This window comes from Choristoneura fumiferana, chromosome 21 (genome assembly GCF_025370935.1).
Source record: "Choristoneura fumiferana chromosome 21, NRCan_CFum_1, whole genome shotgun sequence".
Lineage (NCBI taxonomy): Eukaryota > Metazoa > Arthropoda > Insecta > Lepidoptera > Tortricidae > Choristoneura > Choristoneura fumiferana.
The window spans coordinates 16,650,804-16,669,991 of NC_133492.1; the positions used below are offsets into that span (position 1 = coordinate 16,650,804).

The 19,188-nt window shown below is 39.5% G+C and overlaps 1 protein-coding gene across 4 annotated transcripts in view; it reads left to right on the forward strand.

The window, feature by feature from the left end:
* Window positions 1-19,188, forward strand: part of nAChRalpha1 (nicotinic acetylcholine receptor alpha1) — a 372,458-nt gene that overhangs the window by 313,494 nt on the left and 39,776 nt on the right. For all 4 annotated transcript variants that reach the window (XM_074103992.1, XM_074103993.1, XM_074103994.1 and 1 more), the window contains one exon: window positions 18,959-19,003. In XM_074103992.1, the coding sequence (XP_073960093.1) occupies window positions 18,959-19,003 (45 nt within the window). The remainder of the gene's footprint in view (window positions 1-18,958; window positions 19,004-19,188) is intronic.

The following is a 19,188-nucleotide window of genomic DNA, read 5'->3' on the forward strand; positions in this document are numbered from 1 at the left end:
TCTTTGATCACATAGAAAACACACCAAAGCCTTATCTTTCGTAGTCAGATTTCTTTCCGTCCTTGCTTACCTAATTCCATGGACGTTTTTACAAAGGGCTTAATGTTAAATTCCATTAATTCGGCCACATAAATCCAAGTTAGGGCCGCTGCGGGCCGCAGGCCGATACCGCGGGCCAGCGTTCCTTGAGCCCTGGTCCTGTTATTCCTTCAAAGGGAGCACGGCTTTTTTCTTTGAGTATGAATACTTGTCGTTCGTTTATTTGAATTAATTAGTTAATTTGTTTATTCATAGGTTGACATGGTAAAGCTTTGGGTTGCCCAAGTTTGCGTTTTGAAGCTTTAGAAGACTTGCTGTTTTTTGTGGGAGCAGAAATGGCTGTGCTTAAAAAAACCTAATTATTTCATCAGTTATTATTAGAAAATATGGGCCATGTATTTTTTCTTTTGCCAATTCAACAAAAATGATGAAAAAGTCAGTTAGAGTTCCGCGTCAAACCGTGTGACACTTTTGAACACGACACGACTTCAAAATGAAAATGAAAAAGTTTATTCCACACACTATATACATACAATTATTACTGCTACAACAATAAAAGTATAAATTATAAAACAAAAAAAAACAAGAAAATGTTAAATTGAAAAAAAAATAGAAATAGAAATCATTTATTCGTGGCAAAGTAGCGTAGCATAACAAAAAGATATCCTATATCGCCTCAGCATAAATGCGGACTTCTGGGGTGGAGTCAGCGCTGGTCTTCCTGCGAGACCATTTTTCGTCACAATTACGGTTTGTTTGATCGATAAAGACCAAAATAAGAAAACTACCCAATTTTCATCATCATCTAATGAATCCGTCCAACTAAATTCAGTCACTATTCTCACTCACTTTGGCCTTGAGAGTCGTATTACAGGAGATGGCTGGTGAAGTTAGAGCCTTTATTATTTTGATCTCTTTTGGCAAATCATCTAAATAGGTGGGCTCTCCACTTGCTTCCGCGAAGTCTTTAACTAATTATATCAGTCCCACCGCTGAACAGAATGGCTTAGGCCCACATAGGCCCAGTGTACATCGGGAACTTAGCACACTCCATAGAACTGCTTTGCAGATACTTGCGTATATTCTCTTCATCATCACTATGGTAGTTCTTTCGAACATGATCGATCAAAGATTTTTTTAGTTACAGATATTAGAACTTTAAGTAGATACTTTTTGTTTTCAATCTGTCCTAATGAACCGGAACATCGTGGAACTCTTGAATTAATTATTTACAGAACTATATATTTTTTATACCCAATTTTATTGACCATTTACAAAAGGTACTGTTTTTAAACTTACAGAATTAATTTATCCTCAGGGTCATTGATTTGAGCTTCACAAAAGATAGACGGATTATAAAACGAAAAAACGTTAATTAAGCCGGCATTTAGATCCACCGGGATTTGATTCCGTTACCATAATTTCCATAACCCAACTCTCTACCAACTGAACCAGCGGCCCATATGCCATCCTTTCGAAATTCATAAACACAAGCAACGGAAATTCATTCCCTCCGTCGGCTCATGTGGACAGCACTCACGCGCTCGGAAATCAAAGCGACAGTGGGTCTTGGACATATGGACATTGGCCGCGTTATCGGCTCTGCGGTAACCCTAATTAAATCCGATAGGCCGAGAGTGGCAGCTAGATTTATTCAGCCGGATTTAAAAGATAAAGATTAGGTTAGGGTTGGCACTGGTATTTATGTTTGTTGGGTGATTGATTTTTGTGAGGCACTGTGGAGATTCTAAAGTCAGCGTAGTGTATTTTTAATTAAAGTACGGGTTTTCTTGTTTGTAATTTTCGTAGTATTAGTATCTAAGATAACGATTAAAATACATAAACAAAGTTAAACACGAGTTACTGTCCTGTGACATGTACATTTAGTCAGCAGCTTGCATGTCGTTTTCTGGTCAACTGAATACTGTGCCGCATGAACCTACGAGTACATCAACATCTTATATCTATAATATTAAGTATTCTGGCAAATAAATCACTTTCATTTTCATTCGCATTATCGTGGGTATACCAATTTCTCTAGTTCTTGTTCTGGACGATATTTAGAAATCGCAAGTCAAAGAAAGTCAATTACGGATAATAAAATATCCTGTTTTTTCGGAATCCAAAATGGCAGAGCAATTCTAGCGTCTCACTGGCTGCTCCGTTGATATATTAGCGGCGGAAACTAAAGTGTGATGTAGCTGTCTTCTGCTTCGGAACAATTTTCAATTTACTTGGAATGGTTTATTTCGTACTGGAAGTTTTTTAAATGAAAATATTATACTAAATTGGTTGGGGTCCTGAGTGAAAAGAATACTATTTTTAATAAGTCTGTCAGTATGCCTTTGACGAAGGGATAGCTAAGTGCTTAGAAAACCTGACTACGGAGCTTGAGGTCTCAGATTCAATCCCGATAAGAAATTATACGAGTTTTAAGTACCTGTGTATTTACCTATATTAGTATGTGTGTTGTCTTTGTGTGCCACTCACAGTAGTCACAGTAAGTAGATGCTTTGTTTATTTTAGGAATAGGTAAATTGATGTCAGTTATCCCATAATGTTTATTTTATGCGGAGGGGGTCGCCCCGGGTGGCACGTTTAGGGGGCGGCAAAATACTATAAAAAAATAATGGTGTGTGTGAAGTTCCCAATCCGCACTGGGGCCGCGTGAGAACTACAGCCCAAGTGCTCTCATTCTGAGGTAAGGACTGTGCCCAGCAGTGGGACGTACAGGCTGGGATGATGATGATGATAATTCCATTACAAAAAAAATGTCGCACCTACGATTTGGACCGATTAGAATGAGTTTAAAAAAGAGGGAGGCAAAATTTTCTCCCGCCCCGGGCGGCTGATACCCAATGAACTAAAATAATTTCCTTGCTCACCCGCGACCTTAACCCATCCTACGCCTGATACCCATGCTACGCCACTGGTTAAACTCCGAATAACTCAGTTATTACCCTCTGCATAAAAGACCATAGGTCAAATCATGGAAAATAAATCCATCCCTACTTATTATTAATATTAATAAATGCGAAAGTTACTCTGTCTGTCTGTCTGTTACGCTTTACGTCGAAACCACTGAACCGATTTTGATGAAATTTGGTATATAGGCAGTTTGAACCCCAAGGATCAACATGATACCTTTTATTCCGGTAGACGGCGCCACAGCGCGATAACCTAGATCCGCGCAGACGGTATTTCTATAATTTAGACATCAACAGAATACCACCGTGATTCTTGCCAAACCAAGCTGTCCAATATGTCCTTAACGGATCGCAAGCCACTTGGCCACAGCGCTAACATAATATCTGTACACATACATAATATCTATATATATAAGGGTGCCTGCAAAATATACGACGCGTCAGCCCGACCATTAGGGCGCAGCTGTGCTATACGTTCAGCGAACATCTATTTACTCAGCCGGTTAGCTGTAGTAACTGGTAAATAGATATACAGTATTTAGGTGCACACATGTTTAGGCACTTGTCCCACCGCCGACGATGAGCGAGAAGCGAGCAGAGCGAGTAACTAGAAACGAGTGGGCGAGCAATGAAAAGCGAGTGTTCGAGCACGACGGGCGATTACTCGCTCCACTCGCTCGAGCCGGGCGGCCGCCAAGCTAACAGCGCTGAGCGAGTATCGCTGAGCTAGTTTTATAGCTCAGCGAGTTTTATAGCTCTTGTCGCTGCGACAAAAGATGTAAAGCGAGTTCTCGCCGGCAGTGTAAACCGCCAGGGATCAACTATTAATATATATGTCTCTTTTACTAACACAGGATCTTATATCTTTTGTTCGTTTCTTAAGCGAGAAAATAGTCGATACCCAATCGTTTCCTCGCCGGCGGTGAGACAACTGCCTTACAATTCCTCATCATCGCAGCCTATAACATCGTCTCACTGTTGAGCATAGGCCTATCAGAATGAGAGCGAATGAGCTAAAACAATTACTTTGCTCACCCGTGACCTTATACTATCTAGCGCTTATGCAAGATACGCGTGTTCATGCAGTTCCTCCACCTCCACACTGTAAGAACACACACAAATCACACAAACCCATCTATCACCACCACCTCACTACACTGACGCGTTTCGAACTCAACCAGAGCTCATCTTCAGAGATACACAACCGTACACCATGCTACCAGATGTAATCGTAAGGTCGCGGGTGAGCAAAGTAATTGTTTTAGCTCATTAATATGGCCCTCCGCAAAGTAACGCCTGATTTATTATATTATTTAGAATGAGAGAGCTTGTGATGTCTTTGCCATGGTGGAAATATTCTATAGTTTCCTATTAATTATTCTGGTCTTGTAGTATAATATACGTTATACGTTAAATGTGTATTGGTTTAGAAGTCAATTAAGGGTAAACTTTTTTCAAATGTGGATCCGAATTGCTAACTCCATGTTTTTAAATTGTCTACTTACTAAAAATCTAATTTTATAAAACAAACTTTTCTTTTTCTTCCTTTTTTAAAACTGTACCTTAGAATTAATTATTCGCTAATTGTATCAAATACTCTTTTATGCAGAATGACAGTACTTGGGCCGTATTTCCCACGTTGGCCCAGTGCGGATGCCCTCTCATTCTGAGAGGAGGCCTGTGCCCAGCTGTGAGACGTAAGTAGGCTGGGATGACGACCCTATTATTCAAAGAAATGTTAAGTAATGCAACAAAGAGAGAAAAAAACTTGATTAAACCCGTGTCAAAAAAGAGTCTAAATAATTTTACATTCAACAAAACTTTGAATGCAATTTTTCATCTTCAAACACAAAAATAACGTCAACGTTATATTTTTCCAGATTTTTACAAATGCTGGGTATTATTTATGAAACAAATATTATCGTAAGGGGCCTTCGCCGATGCCGATTGGCTTGTTGTTTCAGCAAACACACGATTTGTGCCAATCACGGAAAGATTATTTCTATGTCTAGCATGTTATTGTTGAATCACTGAATCGATTGGATCGTTGAGACAATCTGTTTAAGCACGAGCAGTGAAAAATGCATTTTGGGAAAACACTCAGGTATAATACGTTCCACTGCTGGGCACAGGCCTCCTCTCACAATGAGGGCTTGGGCCGTAGTTCCCACGCAGGCCCAGTGCGGATTGGGAACTTCACTCACATCCATTGAATTGCTTCGCTGGTTTGTGCAGGTTTTCTCACGATGTTTTGCTTTACCGTAAAGCTCGAGGTAAATTTCAAAAGTCATTTCGCACATGAATTTGGAAAACTCAAGGGTGCGAGCCGGGGTTTGAAGCCACGGTCCTCTGCTTGAGAAGCGGTAGGTCAAAAGCGAGAGAACCGTGGTGGCCTAGTGGCATAATGATCATAGGATCTAAAATGTTGAGTTTGTTTGTCTAGGAAAAAAACCTAGTGGGAGGCCTGCAACACTACATCTTCCGTTTCATGGTTCTACAAGCGCTGTGATGCGCCCATTGCCACTTCAACTTGCATATTTTTACAGCTATGTCGATGACTTTAGTTCTTTGACGAATTTCCCTATTCCAAAAACTAAAAAATAAAAATTTCTTTTTTGGAGTATGTTTTACTTTTTTATTTAAAAAATCTTTATTTCATACTTTTTAGAGATTTGTTGCCAAAGTAGTCCGTTCACCGACTTCAAAGTTCCGTTTCTTTGAAGTCGGTTAAAATATCAAAACCTTTTCCTCCTAAATGGCAATGTAACTAATACTTTTCTGAAGACCGCATCAAAAAAAAAATTTTTTTTCTTTCTTTAAAATAAGTATCCAAAATTTCTATTCTTGACGTCCGGACAAAAGTGGATCTTCAATCAAAATTGGTAAGGAGAATGTTTCCGACCAGAAACAGTGGGCTACTACGAAATTCGGAAATCGAAGTCGTATCGTACCGTCCCGCTGCCGCTAATATTAATTTATACGAGAGTGAGAGGGACAGTACGATACGAACTTCGATTTTCGAATTCCGTAGTAGCCCTACAGTTTCTTCTGGCTGTTTCTGAGCTTAAAATATACCCTCATAATCCAACCGGAACTAGCTTGTGCGAGTAGTTGGACCCGCCCATCCCGACTGCGGTTGACGTGAAAATATTGCCGGCCGTGCCTCTTGCCAATGCCGTTTCTTTTGCTAATGGCTTAAAAACAATACGAAGGAGTCATAAAGTACAAGTACAAGTTGTCGCTGTGACGCTTTGTGTCGCTTGCTTACCTTAACACACCTACGTAAAATATTTGTAGGTAGTTTGCTAGACAAAAAAAGTGATTACTTAGAGATTTTCAATAACACAAAATTATTGTTTTAGTTCATTAGTCTAACATCTGGTAGCATTGTTAACGCTCCGATGATGAATTCTGATTGAGTTCGAAACGCGTCATTGGTACTTAGTGGTGATAGTTGGGTTTGTGTGATATATGTGTTCTCGCAGCGTGGAGGCGGAGGAGCTGGATGAATACACATTTGTTGCATAGACGTAGCTATTCTAAACTCGCGTATGAGCAAAGTAATTGTTTGTAGTTTTCACTTCATACCTACTCTTTGCTTTACGGCTTCTGAATGTAAATCAACCCGCACAATAATTTTTAGGGTTCCGTAGCGAAATGGCAAAAAACGGAACACTTATGGATTCGTCATGTCTGTCTGTCTGTCTGTCCTTCCGTATGTCACAGCTACTTTTTTCCGAAACTATAAGAACTATACTGTTGAAACTTGGTAAGTAGGTAGATGTATTTTGTGAACCGCATTAAGATTTTCACACAAGAATAGAAAAAAAAAACAATAAATTTTGGGGAACCCCATACTTAGAACTGAAACTCAATTTTTTTTTATCAAATCCATACGTGTGGGGTATCTATGGATAGGTCTTAAAAAATGATATTTAGGTTTCCAATATCATTCTTTTCGAAACTGAATAGTTTGCGCGAGAGACACTTCCAAAGTGGTAAAATGTGAGTCCCCCCCCCCTCCTGTAACTTCTAAAATAAGAGAACAAACAAACAAACAATGCAAACTTCCACCGAAAATTGGTTTGAACGAGATCTAGCAAGAAGTTTTTTTTAATCATAAATCGTAAAGTAAAGGAAACTTTTATATTATGTTAATTGCTGCTACGGAACCCTTCATGGGCGAGTCCGATTCTCACAGGGCCTTTAAATAATTGAATCCTGTCGTCACTATCGCAGTCCCTTGTCATATTCGCCAGCGCCATCTGTGGGCGACTAATTAAACTTTGTAATTGGAACGCGGGGTCAGCGTAGCGTCTCTCTGGGAACCTTTGCAATGCCGCTGCATCTATTAACAACAACATAACTATGTTTATGTGAACTATACAGCGTGTAGTTTTGATACTACCTCAAACTTTAAGGGTGAAGGCCCTTACAATCACATTTTATTATGTTTTAGTAAAAATAAAAAAACGATCAAGAGCGTGTCAGACACACCCAAAATAGGGTTCCGTAGCCATTACGAAAAAAATAAGTAATATTTTTCTAAGGATTTCGTATTTTATACGGAATCTTCCAAGTTTAGGTATATTTTATACCCTAGGCCTATTTACTCTTAAACTACTAATAATTCTCAAACAAACTTAGCCCTCATAGTTTTCTTTGAAAGTATGATATACTTACTACCATTCTGAATTTTTTCAAATTGTTCCACCCACCGGTTTAGATTTTAGCGGGACGCTCGATTTTAATGAAAATTTGCAATTTAAAGTTGAATATTACGAACTATTACGTCAAATATTACGTCATAATTTACGAACTTTGTTTGTGATTGTTTCTGATTTAAACTTATTTGGTAAAAGACGGAGGAAAAGCTAGTTTGTATGATGTCCCTTTTGTATACACAATGTAAACGTCAATGTTATTTTCAAGTTTGTAAATTTTTGTGAATATATTGAACTTTTAGCGAAAAAAGACATTTTGTCAATATACTGAGCAATCTGTCGAAGTTAACAGAATTATAAAAAAACAATGTATATAATAGATAGGCAAAGTGCCCGAAAAACTTGCTCTATCGAATGTACAAAATAAAAATCTCATTATAGTTTAAAGGAATAACCCTACCAACCGCATTTCGTTTGGTTTATAAATATTGACAGAGGCTTATTGGAACCGTTCGTATGTTTGTAAGTAACTCAATAAACACTTCCGTGGATCAACAAATCCGATCGCAGCACTCCAAGTTCGGATTTGTCGGTGATTCCTTTCAATTTTCGTAAGTACGGGCGTAACGGTAACGTATATTAGCCAGGAAATTTTTACATATTATTTATTATGAACTTCCTCAACAGTAAACAGAGACCGACTGAAACGTTAATTTTTATTGATAACATCGCTGTTATTTATCCAGCCTTTATTTATCACTTGGCTGTTAATGAGTACCATTACACGACACAATTCCATTATAACACCACAAAAGGAGCCATAAATCAAACGGTTGACGTCTTTTTTAATAACAATGGGGACCTTCGGTTACGGGACCCTGGTTATCGTAAACAAGCTGAGAACTAGGCTCAGATGAGTGGGCAAAAAAAAGAAAATTGTTTTTAGCAGTTTTTATCCAACCTAAGTGGACTAGTGTAGTGGGTGGCGTTTGATGGCTTTAAGGTGCGCTTCGTTTAATATTCTCCCTGCCAACAATATGCATAATCAGCAAAGTAGTCGTATATAAGCGAAGCTTTTTACAGCTAATGATCGACAAATAGTCGTAAGAAGGAACTGATGAGACCAAATCGTCATATAAAAGAACTATCCTTTTCGAAAATACAAACTGAGACATGGGTTCACAGAAAAAACAGAAATAGAGTCCAGCGCTGGGAACCGAACCCGGTCCTCAGCAATCCGTGCTGCGTGCTATAACCCCTACACCACCGCTGGACAGGAGTCTAGACACGAATTTCTCCTATGCACACGGTTTTTCGGTTGTTTTGGTTTTTCTGTGCATCCATGTCTCAGTTTGTATTTTCGATATGGTTTCACGGGATACCCGTTAAAGTAACAAATTTTGAGTTGAAATAAAAAAATACAAAAAGACTCCCAGAAACCAATCATAACTATCCTTTTATTTTACATACTAACACTAGGTAAGTAGGTAGACGATATGTAGTAGTGTCACAGTAGACAAAAAATTTACTTTTATTATGGTCACAACGTAATGTTCAAGAACTCAATTGAAGAAGCTTATCTACACATACAGTCATCGATATAAACATTTTTGACTCCCCACCCACGCGCATAGACCAATAATATTGTAACTTTCGATACTGTATTCCAGCAAATAAACGATTCTGAATCAGAATCAGAATTACTGATTCATACCTGAGTGCTCCGAGGAGTTATTTGGGTTGATCCCTGCCGCATCCTTCCGCCACCTCCCTACGCGACAACACTTCCATCCTCACCATCTAGATGGTTGGCAGTCTTCTACTGTGCGTTTTTCCAGAAATTTCCTGCCTCGCACAGCAAATCTCTGGAATGAACTATCGCCTGCGGTATTCCCGGACCGATATGACCTTCAAGCGTTCAGAAAAAGAGCGTACTTCTACCTAAAAGTCCGGCAACGCACTTGTGACTCTTCTGGTGTTGCAGGTGTCCAGGTATAAGCGACTGTAATTGTTTACCATCAGGCGATTCATTTGCTCGTTTGCCCCCTATAATACTAAGTAAAATATGGTCAAGATGTCCTGTCTACACGCAGATTCTAGTCCCTTGCTAACTTGTGAGCAAAAGTTAACGGGACTTAGTTCGCCAAGTTGGTCTCCGAGCAATTTCGATATCATGTGAGATTTACATAGGTTACAACTTGCATATTGAATTTTGATTAGATGCTTCTAGGGTTAACGTTTCATGGCATACAAATTTGATGACCGTATAGCCAAGTGATTAAAGAACCCGAATATGATTCTCGAAGTCCCCGACTTGCCTCAGGATGCCGTACACTACGTTTTCCCGTCCGTGGTCTCCATTCGAGGACTCGTCTACTCCACCGTTCATCGGTCCTGCGACAGACGTGGCCAGCCCAACGCCACTTCAGCGAACTAATTCTCTGAGCAACGACGGTGACTTTTGTTCTAATACTAATGATAATTTTATACTTACGTATACACGTCCTACGGCTGTTATTATGATGATAAGATGGTCATCATCATCATCAGACGGAAGATGTCCACTGCTGAAGAAAGGCCTCCCGCTTAGAACGCCACAATGCACGACAACCCGCCACTTACATCCACCGGTTGCCCGCACAATGTCGTCAGCCCACCTAGTGGGAGGTCTGCCAACGCTAAGCTTCGTCTTCCGGTTCATGGTCGCCACTCGAGGACCTTTAAATGCGATACGATGAATGTTAAGGGATTTCTCTAAATCACCACGGGATAATCTAGTTAGTTTCTTATTCCTCCGTCCCGCAGGGTATAACTATTCTAATACCAACGACAACGACTCCAAGTGAACCGATATTGTCAAAACCTTGCATGTAATTAGGCGTACCTACATTACAATGCCAAATACGCTATTGTGGATGACATAATAGTTAGATTACTGGGCCACTAAGGGTATTCAGGACACCGTGCCCGTAATGATCCTGTTATGTTGGCACATGTATTTGTATTTATGGGGATTCGGGGACAAATACCCTTCGCATCTCTGATTAGCATACACTTGGTTATCTTTGTTTTGCCTGTTCACGTTAATGTGATTAAGATACCATTTGGATGTGATTTGTAATCCTTTTAGGATTTGATAATCACTGTTTCGTGTCTCGTGTAAAGTAGGTTCTTGCCATCATCATCAGTTGTAAGACGTCTACTGTTGAATAAAGGCCTCTCACTTAGAACGTCACATTATACGACAACTCACCTCTCCACCAGGTTACCATTGACAGCAAATCTGACGATGTCGACGGTTCTTATATATTTTCTTATTAAGAAATAAAACAATCTGCTTTTTTGAAAAGCTTAAGAAGTGAGGACATTATTGACATTAAATCTAGAGATAAATAATTTAATTGCGTTTTATTAAATTATAAATTATTGACAAAGTGGCTCCGAAGCGGTAACGTTTCGTGTGCTCTGCCTACCCCATTTGGGAATACAGACGTGATGTTTGTGTGTGTGTTTATTATTTCTAAGATTTTGGGATTTTTGGCTAAGCTTGATTCTTTATTTACAGAACTTGCTTATTCAGCCGCTATCAGAAAAAAAAGCTTCTTTTGTATCCAATCAAAGTAATTATATTTTTTTCTCAATGACCTATTTTAGGGGGAGAGGTGGCGATTGTTTTTAAAAAATACGTATTTTTCTTGCAAGTTTAAACACAGCTTACTTCTCGTATATCCTGGCATAAAACACTTTATTACATTTTTAAGACATACGAGTACGCCCATGACCTAATTTATTTAACTACCCCATTACCTGCTTTGAAGCTTCCCTAGTTTCCCTGGTCATTTTATGGGACAATGAAAGGCAAAGTCACTCACTGAGCCTTGTATCACACGTTTATACCCTCTTGCCAACGTTACGCTGAGTTATAGCGACTCGTACAAGGGCGGGCATAAATAAAAAGGTCTTACGTTTTTAATAACAAACGAACCTTCGTCATATCGCCTTTGTTCCCTACGTGACTACGATAGTTTACGGCTACCAGCTTACTGAGACATATAGCAGTCGCCGGGGTCCATAAAAGCATGAAATGAATGACCGGCAGGCCGTAAAACGAGGGGTCAACGCTGGCTGGCCGACGGTGTAAAACAAAAGATGCCACGTACCCAAAAGTCAGCTTTTCGGGTAACGATGTTATCGAGCGGGAATCGGTTAAAAAACATGGGTTTGGTTTTGGACAATTGCCTGAGTTTTAGTTGGGGATACATTAGTACTCGGAATGGTTGCCAGTTGGCTTGTGCGCCTTTAGTTTTGATCGAGGGGATTTTAAGATGGATGGTTTGAAAAGGATGTGCAGTCGTTGTCTTCGCGTTTCGTTACGGTATCGTTATTTCGTCGATGATACTGCAATGCCGCGAAACCTAAATTTTGCGGCGGGTTTGGACACAAAGATATTTAATAACACTCTTCTGTAAAACTTACTTTTAGTCAAGTAGGTACGCCGCATTAGCCTTGTTGGTTACGTTAATTCTAATTGACTTGAGTCACCTACCTAATGAAAATCGCCAAACTATATAGTTTGAGCAACAAACTCTCATTCGCCTAGAGCAGACGTTTTCAACCCACCAGTGTGTCACGTATATTTTCAGGTGTGCCGCGATTGCTACGAAGTGTATGCTGCATTGAAAATATGAATAGGTTTCGTACCTAAAGATCATCATCATCATCATCCCAGCCTATACACGTCCCACTGCTGGGCACAGGCCTCCTCTCAGAACAAGAGGGCTTGGGCCATAGTTCCCACGCGGGCTCAGTGCGGATTGGGAACTTCATACGCACCATTGAATTTCTTCGCAGGTTGTGCAGGTTTCCTCACGATGCTTTCCTTCACCGCAAAGCTCGCCTAACGCACCTAAAGATGTCAGGTGTTAATAAGCCTGCGCTGTCCGTTATGTTCTACATATTATGGGTATACTGTACGGAATCCTCCACGCGCCAGTCCGACTCGCTTTTGTCTGTTTTTACTGGTGTCCCGTGAAACTTTGATGAACGAAAAGTTTGCTGTTAAAACCAAAAGGTTGAAACCGCCTCGGCTAGGAGATGACAAATTATTATTTTTCAAGTAGTGAATTGTATTTTTAATCTGACGTCTTTAATTATTTCGTTTTAGCTCTCTTTTCTTCTGTGCTAATTTAATTTTGTTAATCGATGTCATCAACATTTCAGCCAATACATGTAAATTCCAAAGTGCAGCTATTGTGCTGTGTGTTATTTTAACTATACGCCTTTAATTGTATGTATGTATAACTCAAATATCAATCCCTGCTATAGATCGGCAGTAGTATGCGAAACTGTCAGCCAACTTTTACTTGTTGAAGAGACACTGTGGGAAGAAGTAAATAGCCTCGTAAGACCCTCGTAAAATTTTCACACTTAATTAAATTAAGAAAAAAAAATTGTTTCAGCATATCTTCAAAATTGTATATGCTGGACTTTAGAATGTCATATAATCCTATAGCCTGAAATTAACAAATACAACACTAGACTTCATTAAAGCGTGTTAAAAAAACCTTAACGCACGTTTTATCGGAGAAAATTCCCATTAAGTCTCACCAATTTCAACGGCCGATGACTCACAGGAAGGGACGTTCGGTCATTATTTTACACAACAAGATTTTCCATTTCCCGCAAAGTGTATTAGGCCGAAACTCGGTCAGCCGAATGGCTTAGTTAAAACAATTTTGTACTGCCAAATTGCTCGGTTATTTCGCCACAATATTGAATGTTGTCGCGATAAAATGATAATCTAATCGCCGATCGCGGTGGTTTGCCGATGAAACGAAATAGAAACCGAGGTGTACCACAAAAACTTGGCGTGTCGAGCGTACTCACTGTACTTTACCGACGCTCATCTGGATTAACATTTATCATCGTGATCATCATCATCAACCTACAGCAGTCCACTGCTGGATATAGGCCTCTTCCATGGCGCGCCACAACACTGTCTAGGGGTAATGATATGCTAGGGGTTTCTTTGAATGATAAAATCCGAAATCTCATTATCCGACAAAGAACGAAAGTTACCGACGTTGCTCAGAGAATTAGTTCGCTGAAGTGGCATTGGACTGGCCGCGTCTGTCGCAGGACCGATGAACGGGGGAGTAGACGAGTCCTCGAATGGAGACCACGGACGGGAAAACGTAGTGTAGGGCGTCCTGAGGCACGGTGGACGGACGACCTTAAGAGGATCGCTGGCGGCGGATGGATGCGAGGGGCTGAAGACAGAGTGTTGTGGCGCGCCATGGAAGAGGATGAACAAATAAATAGTAATAAATAACATGGGACACTTGACACTTATTATTGTACTAGGCCCAAACTAAGCAAAGCTTGTACTATCCAACGCGTATTAGGCAACGGATAAACATACTTATATAGATAAATACATACTTAAATTCATATGATGGTTGGATGTATCCAAGATCCGAGAACAAACATTCGTATTATTCAAGCTTCGTAGTCAGGTTCTCTAACCACTTCGCCATCCGGTCGTCCAAATTGAATGAAGAATATTGAATGAAGTGGGCAAAGTTTTAACGCACTTACGCGAACCGAGTTGTCGTTTTTAAGTGACGTGAAATCCTAATGACTTGGTGATAATAAGACCTAACTAATTGGAAGTATTAATAATAATTAATAATAATAATAGAAAATTTTATTCACCATCACAAACCAAAAATTACAATAGGTACAAGACAGATAACTTTATTAAGTGAGGCAAAATGGACAAGAGACTCAGCGAGGTCGCTGGTTTTCAGTCTCCAACCAAACTAAAAACTAACTTAACTAGTCTACTTACTACGGTAAGTGCGCTGCCATAACGACAGCATTACAACAAAGTATCCGGTACATGTACTTACATTAACAAAAGAATTTACGTTCAGAGGCAGAAATTTCAACACAACCAGGTTTCACCAGTAAAAAAAAACGAAGTGCAAAACTCGAACTTCGTATGTTGCCGTCCCGCTGGCGCTTACGTCATTTAATACGCGAGTGAAAGGGACGGTGCGATACGAACTTCGATTTGCGAGTTTCGTAGTAGGCTCTCTGATCTCATCAAAGTCAAAGTCAAAATATCTTTATTCAATTTAGGCTATAACAAGCACTTATGAATGTCAAAAAAAATCTACCACCGGTTCGAAAAAACCTCTGTTGAGAAGAATCTGGCAAGAAACTCAACGAGGTATATATTTTTTTAAACATTTACAATGTTATTAAATGATATCTATACAGCACAAGTATTTAACACAATAGGTTCGCTATTTGAAGGGATCGCTAATGCGGATGCGTCAAAACACACCACCAACCGACAAATATAAATCCGGCTTAAAAGGGATGGATTTTGACGGTTGTTCCATTTTCCTTTTGAAGTGGGGACCCTACGTGTAATCTTCAGCGCAAAGGCCATGCTGGCGTAACTCTAAGGCCCGGCACTGCACTAGCGTAACTTAAAGGCCAGTGAAGCCGCTGGCGTAATTCCAAGTGATCAGTCGTTGGTCGCAAGTGGAAATTGGCAACGTTCACGGTCCTGCGGGAACTGAATTAACATTTTTGCCCGTTTTACTCCCATCGCTAGTGAATTTAATGTTTCAGTTGAATGCAATTGTTTTTAGTTTATGATGGCTGTAACATGTAAAATTTATAAAATAACAAGGCTTTTTGCAACTTCAAATAGTGCTCAAAACAACACCAAAGTTTCTAAGGATTGTAGTTTGGATCGTGTCACATTTGGAATAGCCCGTCAATACTTTACTCTAACTCGCTCGCTCGCTTTCGCTGGTTTTTCTGTGCATCTATATTTCAGTTTGTATTTTCGATATGGGTTTTACGGGATAACCGTAAAAGTAACAAGAATTTGGAATTTAAATAAAAAATACAAAAAGATTCCGAAACCAATCTTAATCTAACTTGCCGTTAAAACAAACACAAGTAAATTAGAACGTACAGAATATTTGGTCGATTTGGCACAGCTCCGTCAATAAATAATTGGTTCGTTCCTGCGTCGCCAGTACTCTTCTTTTAAGCTTGGCTTGGTACGCTGCCGCGTGTCTAGATAAATTTATTAATTTATTATGAAGCTTTGTTTTGTTTTAATAGTTTTTTTATTTTTATTCGACTGGATGGCAAACGAGCAAGTGGGTCTCCTGATGGTAAGAGATCACCACCGCCCATAAACATCTGCAACACCAGGGGTATTGCAGATGCGTTGCCAACCTAGAGGCCTAAGATGAGATACCTCAAGTGCCAGTAATTTCACCGGCTGTCTTACTCTCCACGCCGAAACACAACAGTGCAAACACTGCTGCTTCACGGCAGGATTAGCGAGCAAGATGGTGGTAGCAATCCGGGCGGACCTTGCACAAGGTCCTACCACCTGCAAAAACAATGACATTTTCAGGGTGTATCCAAAATTTTATTATTATCTGCACATGACAGTAATTACATAAGATTAACTCACCCTTTCCGGGTTATGCTCATTATTTAATTCCTGTTAAATAATGTCAAGAAGTGGACGTTCACTCGTCGCACGTGCTTGCGTATGATGTTAATAATGCGTTGAACTGCAATATAATTGATTACTAATAGATATTTCTGATGGGTATGACAGTAACAATATCCTGAAACCCTAGCAAGTTTAATGTTGTATTAAATAATTCAACTTAATATCGCTTACGCAATATCGTTTATGCATCGTTAAGGACTTAAATCGTCATTCGACAATAATCGTCGGCGAATCCCTTAATCCCTTGAGGCTTTATCCATCGCGTAACGTCTGCAGTAAAATTATTTATCTACCAATCTATTTGTACCATAATCTGGGTGTCTGCGGGGATGTGGGTAACGAGGTGACTCGATTATTACGCTTATTGGGATGATGTATCGGTACTATTACACGCTCTGGGGATTTATCTAGTTCATCTGTTTTACGACGACAATTATTATAATCGACAAATACAATACAATGCTAGTTATCTTTACTAGCTCCACAGCTTCCCTTTTGTGATAGAATCCTTCATTTTTCTACATAAAACTGAGCCTAGGTAGTTATGTCACCTAGTAAAAAGTGCACATGAGACAAAAGGTGTACATCACTGTTTCAGTAACAGCATTCACTCTTTGTTTTCAAGAGCCCTTGGTTGTATTTATTCGGAAATACAGACGATGAGAGTGAATTCCATTCTTTAGTAGTTCGCATTAGGAAAGATGAAATGAACCGCACTTAAGTGCACTTCCATGGTGATGAAGGAAAATTATATTCAATATTAAACCTTAGACGCTAGAGCAAAAAGTTCCCTGTACTTTAAAAATTCAAATGGCAAAGCAACAAACAAAGAAAACAAATGTTAAATTAACTACTTAGTGTTGATGAATTGTAGAAGTAAGACCAAATGACGTTTGTCGGAATCGCATCTATTTTACGCCACATAAGACACAGAATACCAACAGACCGGCATTGCACAACGAACAGCCATTTCAAACAGATTCAATTCTATCGATTCTAAAGCAATCCAAGTCGGGCAATTCGAAATGCCTCGCAACCGGACCCTCTTGAGGATTCCAGAAGCATTTTAAATATAAGGTGCCTTTGAAACTGTGTTACCATTCAGAGAACTATCCGGTTTCATTGGGACTGGAAGAATGCAATTATATCTTATCGGAAGATGTCTAGGTAATTAAAATGAGGAATCTAGAGTTCTAGAACCACCTTGAAGTGCTATTCGTCTTTTTGCGGAATCTAAGGAGCTAGAAGTGCTACATTTCAGCTGTTGTGTAGAGTTAATGAAACATTTACTCGAAGATACTTTATATTTCACAATAAGCTAAACTGAATTTAGTTGGCGTATATGTACGGCCTTGTATGTTTTGAAACGGTATTTTGTGCATGTAAATTTGATAACAGAGAGAGAGGGGTCTGCTGTAAAGTTTGCGTTTGAAGTATTTTTTTTACATACCTAATGTCTTTTTTTTTTATTCAACTGGATGGCAAACGAGCAAGTGGGTCTCCTGATGATAAGAGATCACCACCGCCCATAGACACCTGCAACACCAGGGGGATTGCAGATGCGTTGCCAACCTAGAGGCCTAAGATGGGATACCTCAAGTGCCAGTAATTTCACCGGCTGTCTTACTCTCCACGCCGAAACACAACAGTGCAAGCACTGCTGTTTCACGGCAGGATTAGCGAGCAAGATGGTGGTAGCAATCCGGGCGGACCTTGCACAAGGTCCTACCACCTGCAAGAGGAAGTCTTAGAGGAAGTTTTTCGAAAAGTGTTAAATTGAATACCAAATTTGTATTTGTGGCATTTATTTTGTTCTAAATCTATGGTAGAGGTTTTTTCGGTACGCTTGCCTTTAAAATAAAATAGCTGGCTATTTGTTGCAGTTTTAACGAGATGCCACGAATCAATCCCACATTTGTTTTAGCCGTAGTAAAGATATCGCTATTTTATTTCACTGAGAACAAAAAGCAGTTCTCAATTTTTTAAAGGGTTGAAGGACAATCGATGACCCTCGCACTTCGAAGTTTCCACTTCTGTTAACTTTAGGAGGCTGCCGCTTCGTATCCAGGGGGAAGACCCTTGATGAACCTCTACCTTATATTAGGTTAAACAAGAATCTTCATTCGTGGTTGACTGATTTTAATATAAAATGTTCCGATTGACGTGGATATACTTGTATCTAAGTGTAACATACATCTTTTAAAGTTAGACAAAATATACTGAGCGGAAAAAAATCTGGCCCTCAAATGTATGCAGTTATAGGTAATTTTGTATGGAGAGTGGGCCAAATTTTGTGCCGTTCAGTATATATATTTATTTGTAATTATAATAAAAAATAGTTTGCAGTATAAAGAAATAGTTAAAGCTAGCCTGTTACCCGCGACTCCGTCCGCGTAGAATTCTTTTATCGCTATCCCGCGGGAACTATGCAATTTCCCGGGATAAAAACTATCCTATGCCCTTCCCCGGGACTATCTGTATACTGAATTTCAACTACGTTCAGCGGTTTAGTCAACTAACGGTTCATAGCGGGAATAAATTATATATCGTGGTGTAGCGGTAACAAATTACAACAAATAAATAGTTTGTATTTTCATGTTTTACCCGTATAATCCGGGTAAATGATATAATTTTTATATATTTTCTAGACCATGTAAATAGCCCTTATAGACACCCATAAATTAATAATTTTAATAAAATCTTATCATTTATACTCTCTCAACTTTTTGGACAATAACCGGACGTAACTAATAATTGTTTTTTCTTCTTTTCAGAACCTTAAGAATCAAATCATGACAACGAACGTTTGGGTAGAACAGGTGAGTGACAATATATATATTTTTATTCCACTGTATGGCAAACAAGCATGTGGGTCTCCTGATGGTAAGAGATCACCATACCACTGCCCATAAAAATCTGAAACACCAAGGGTATTGCAGATGCGTTGCCAACCTAGTGGCCTAAGTGCCAGTAATTTCACCGGCTGTCTTTCTCTCCACGCCGA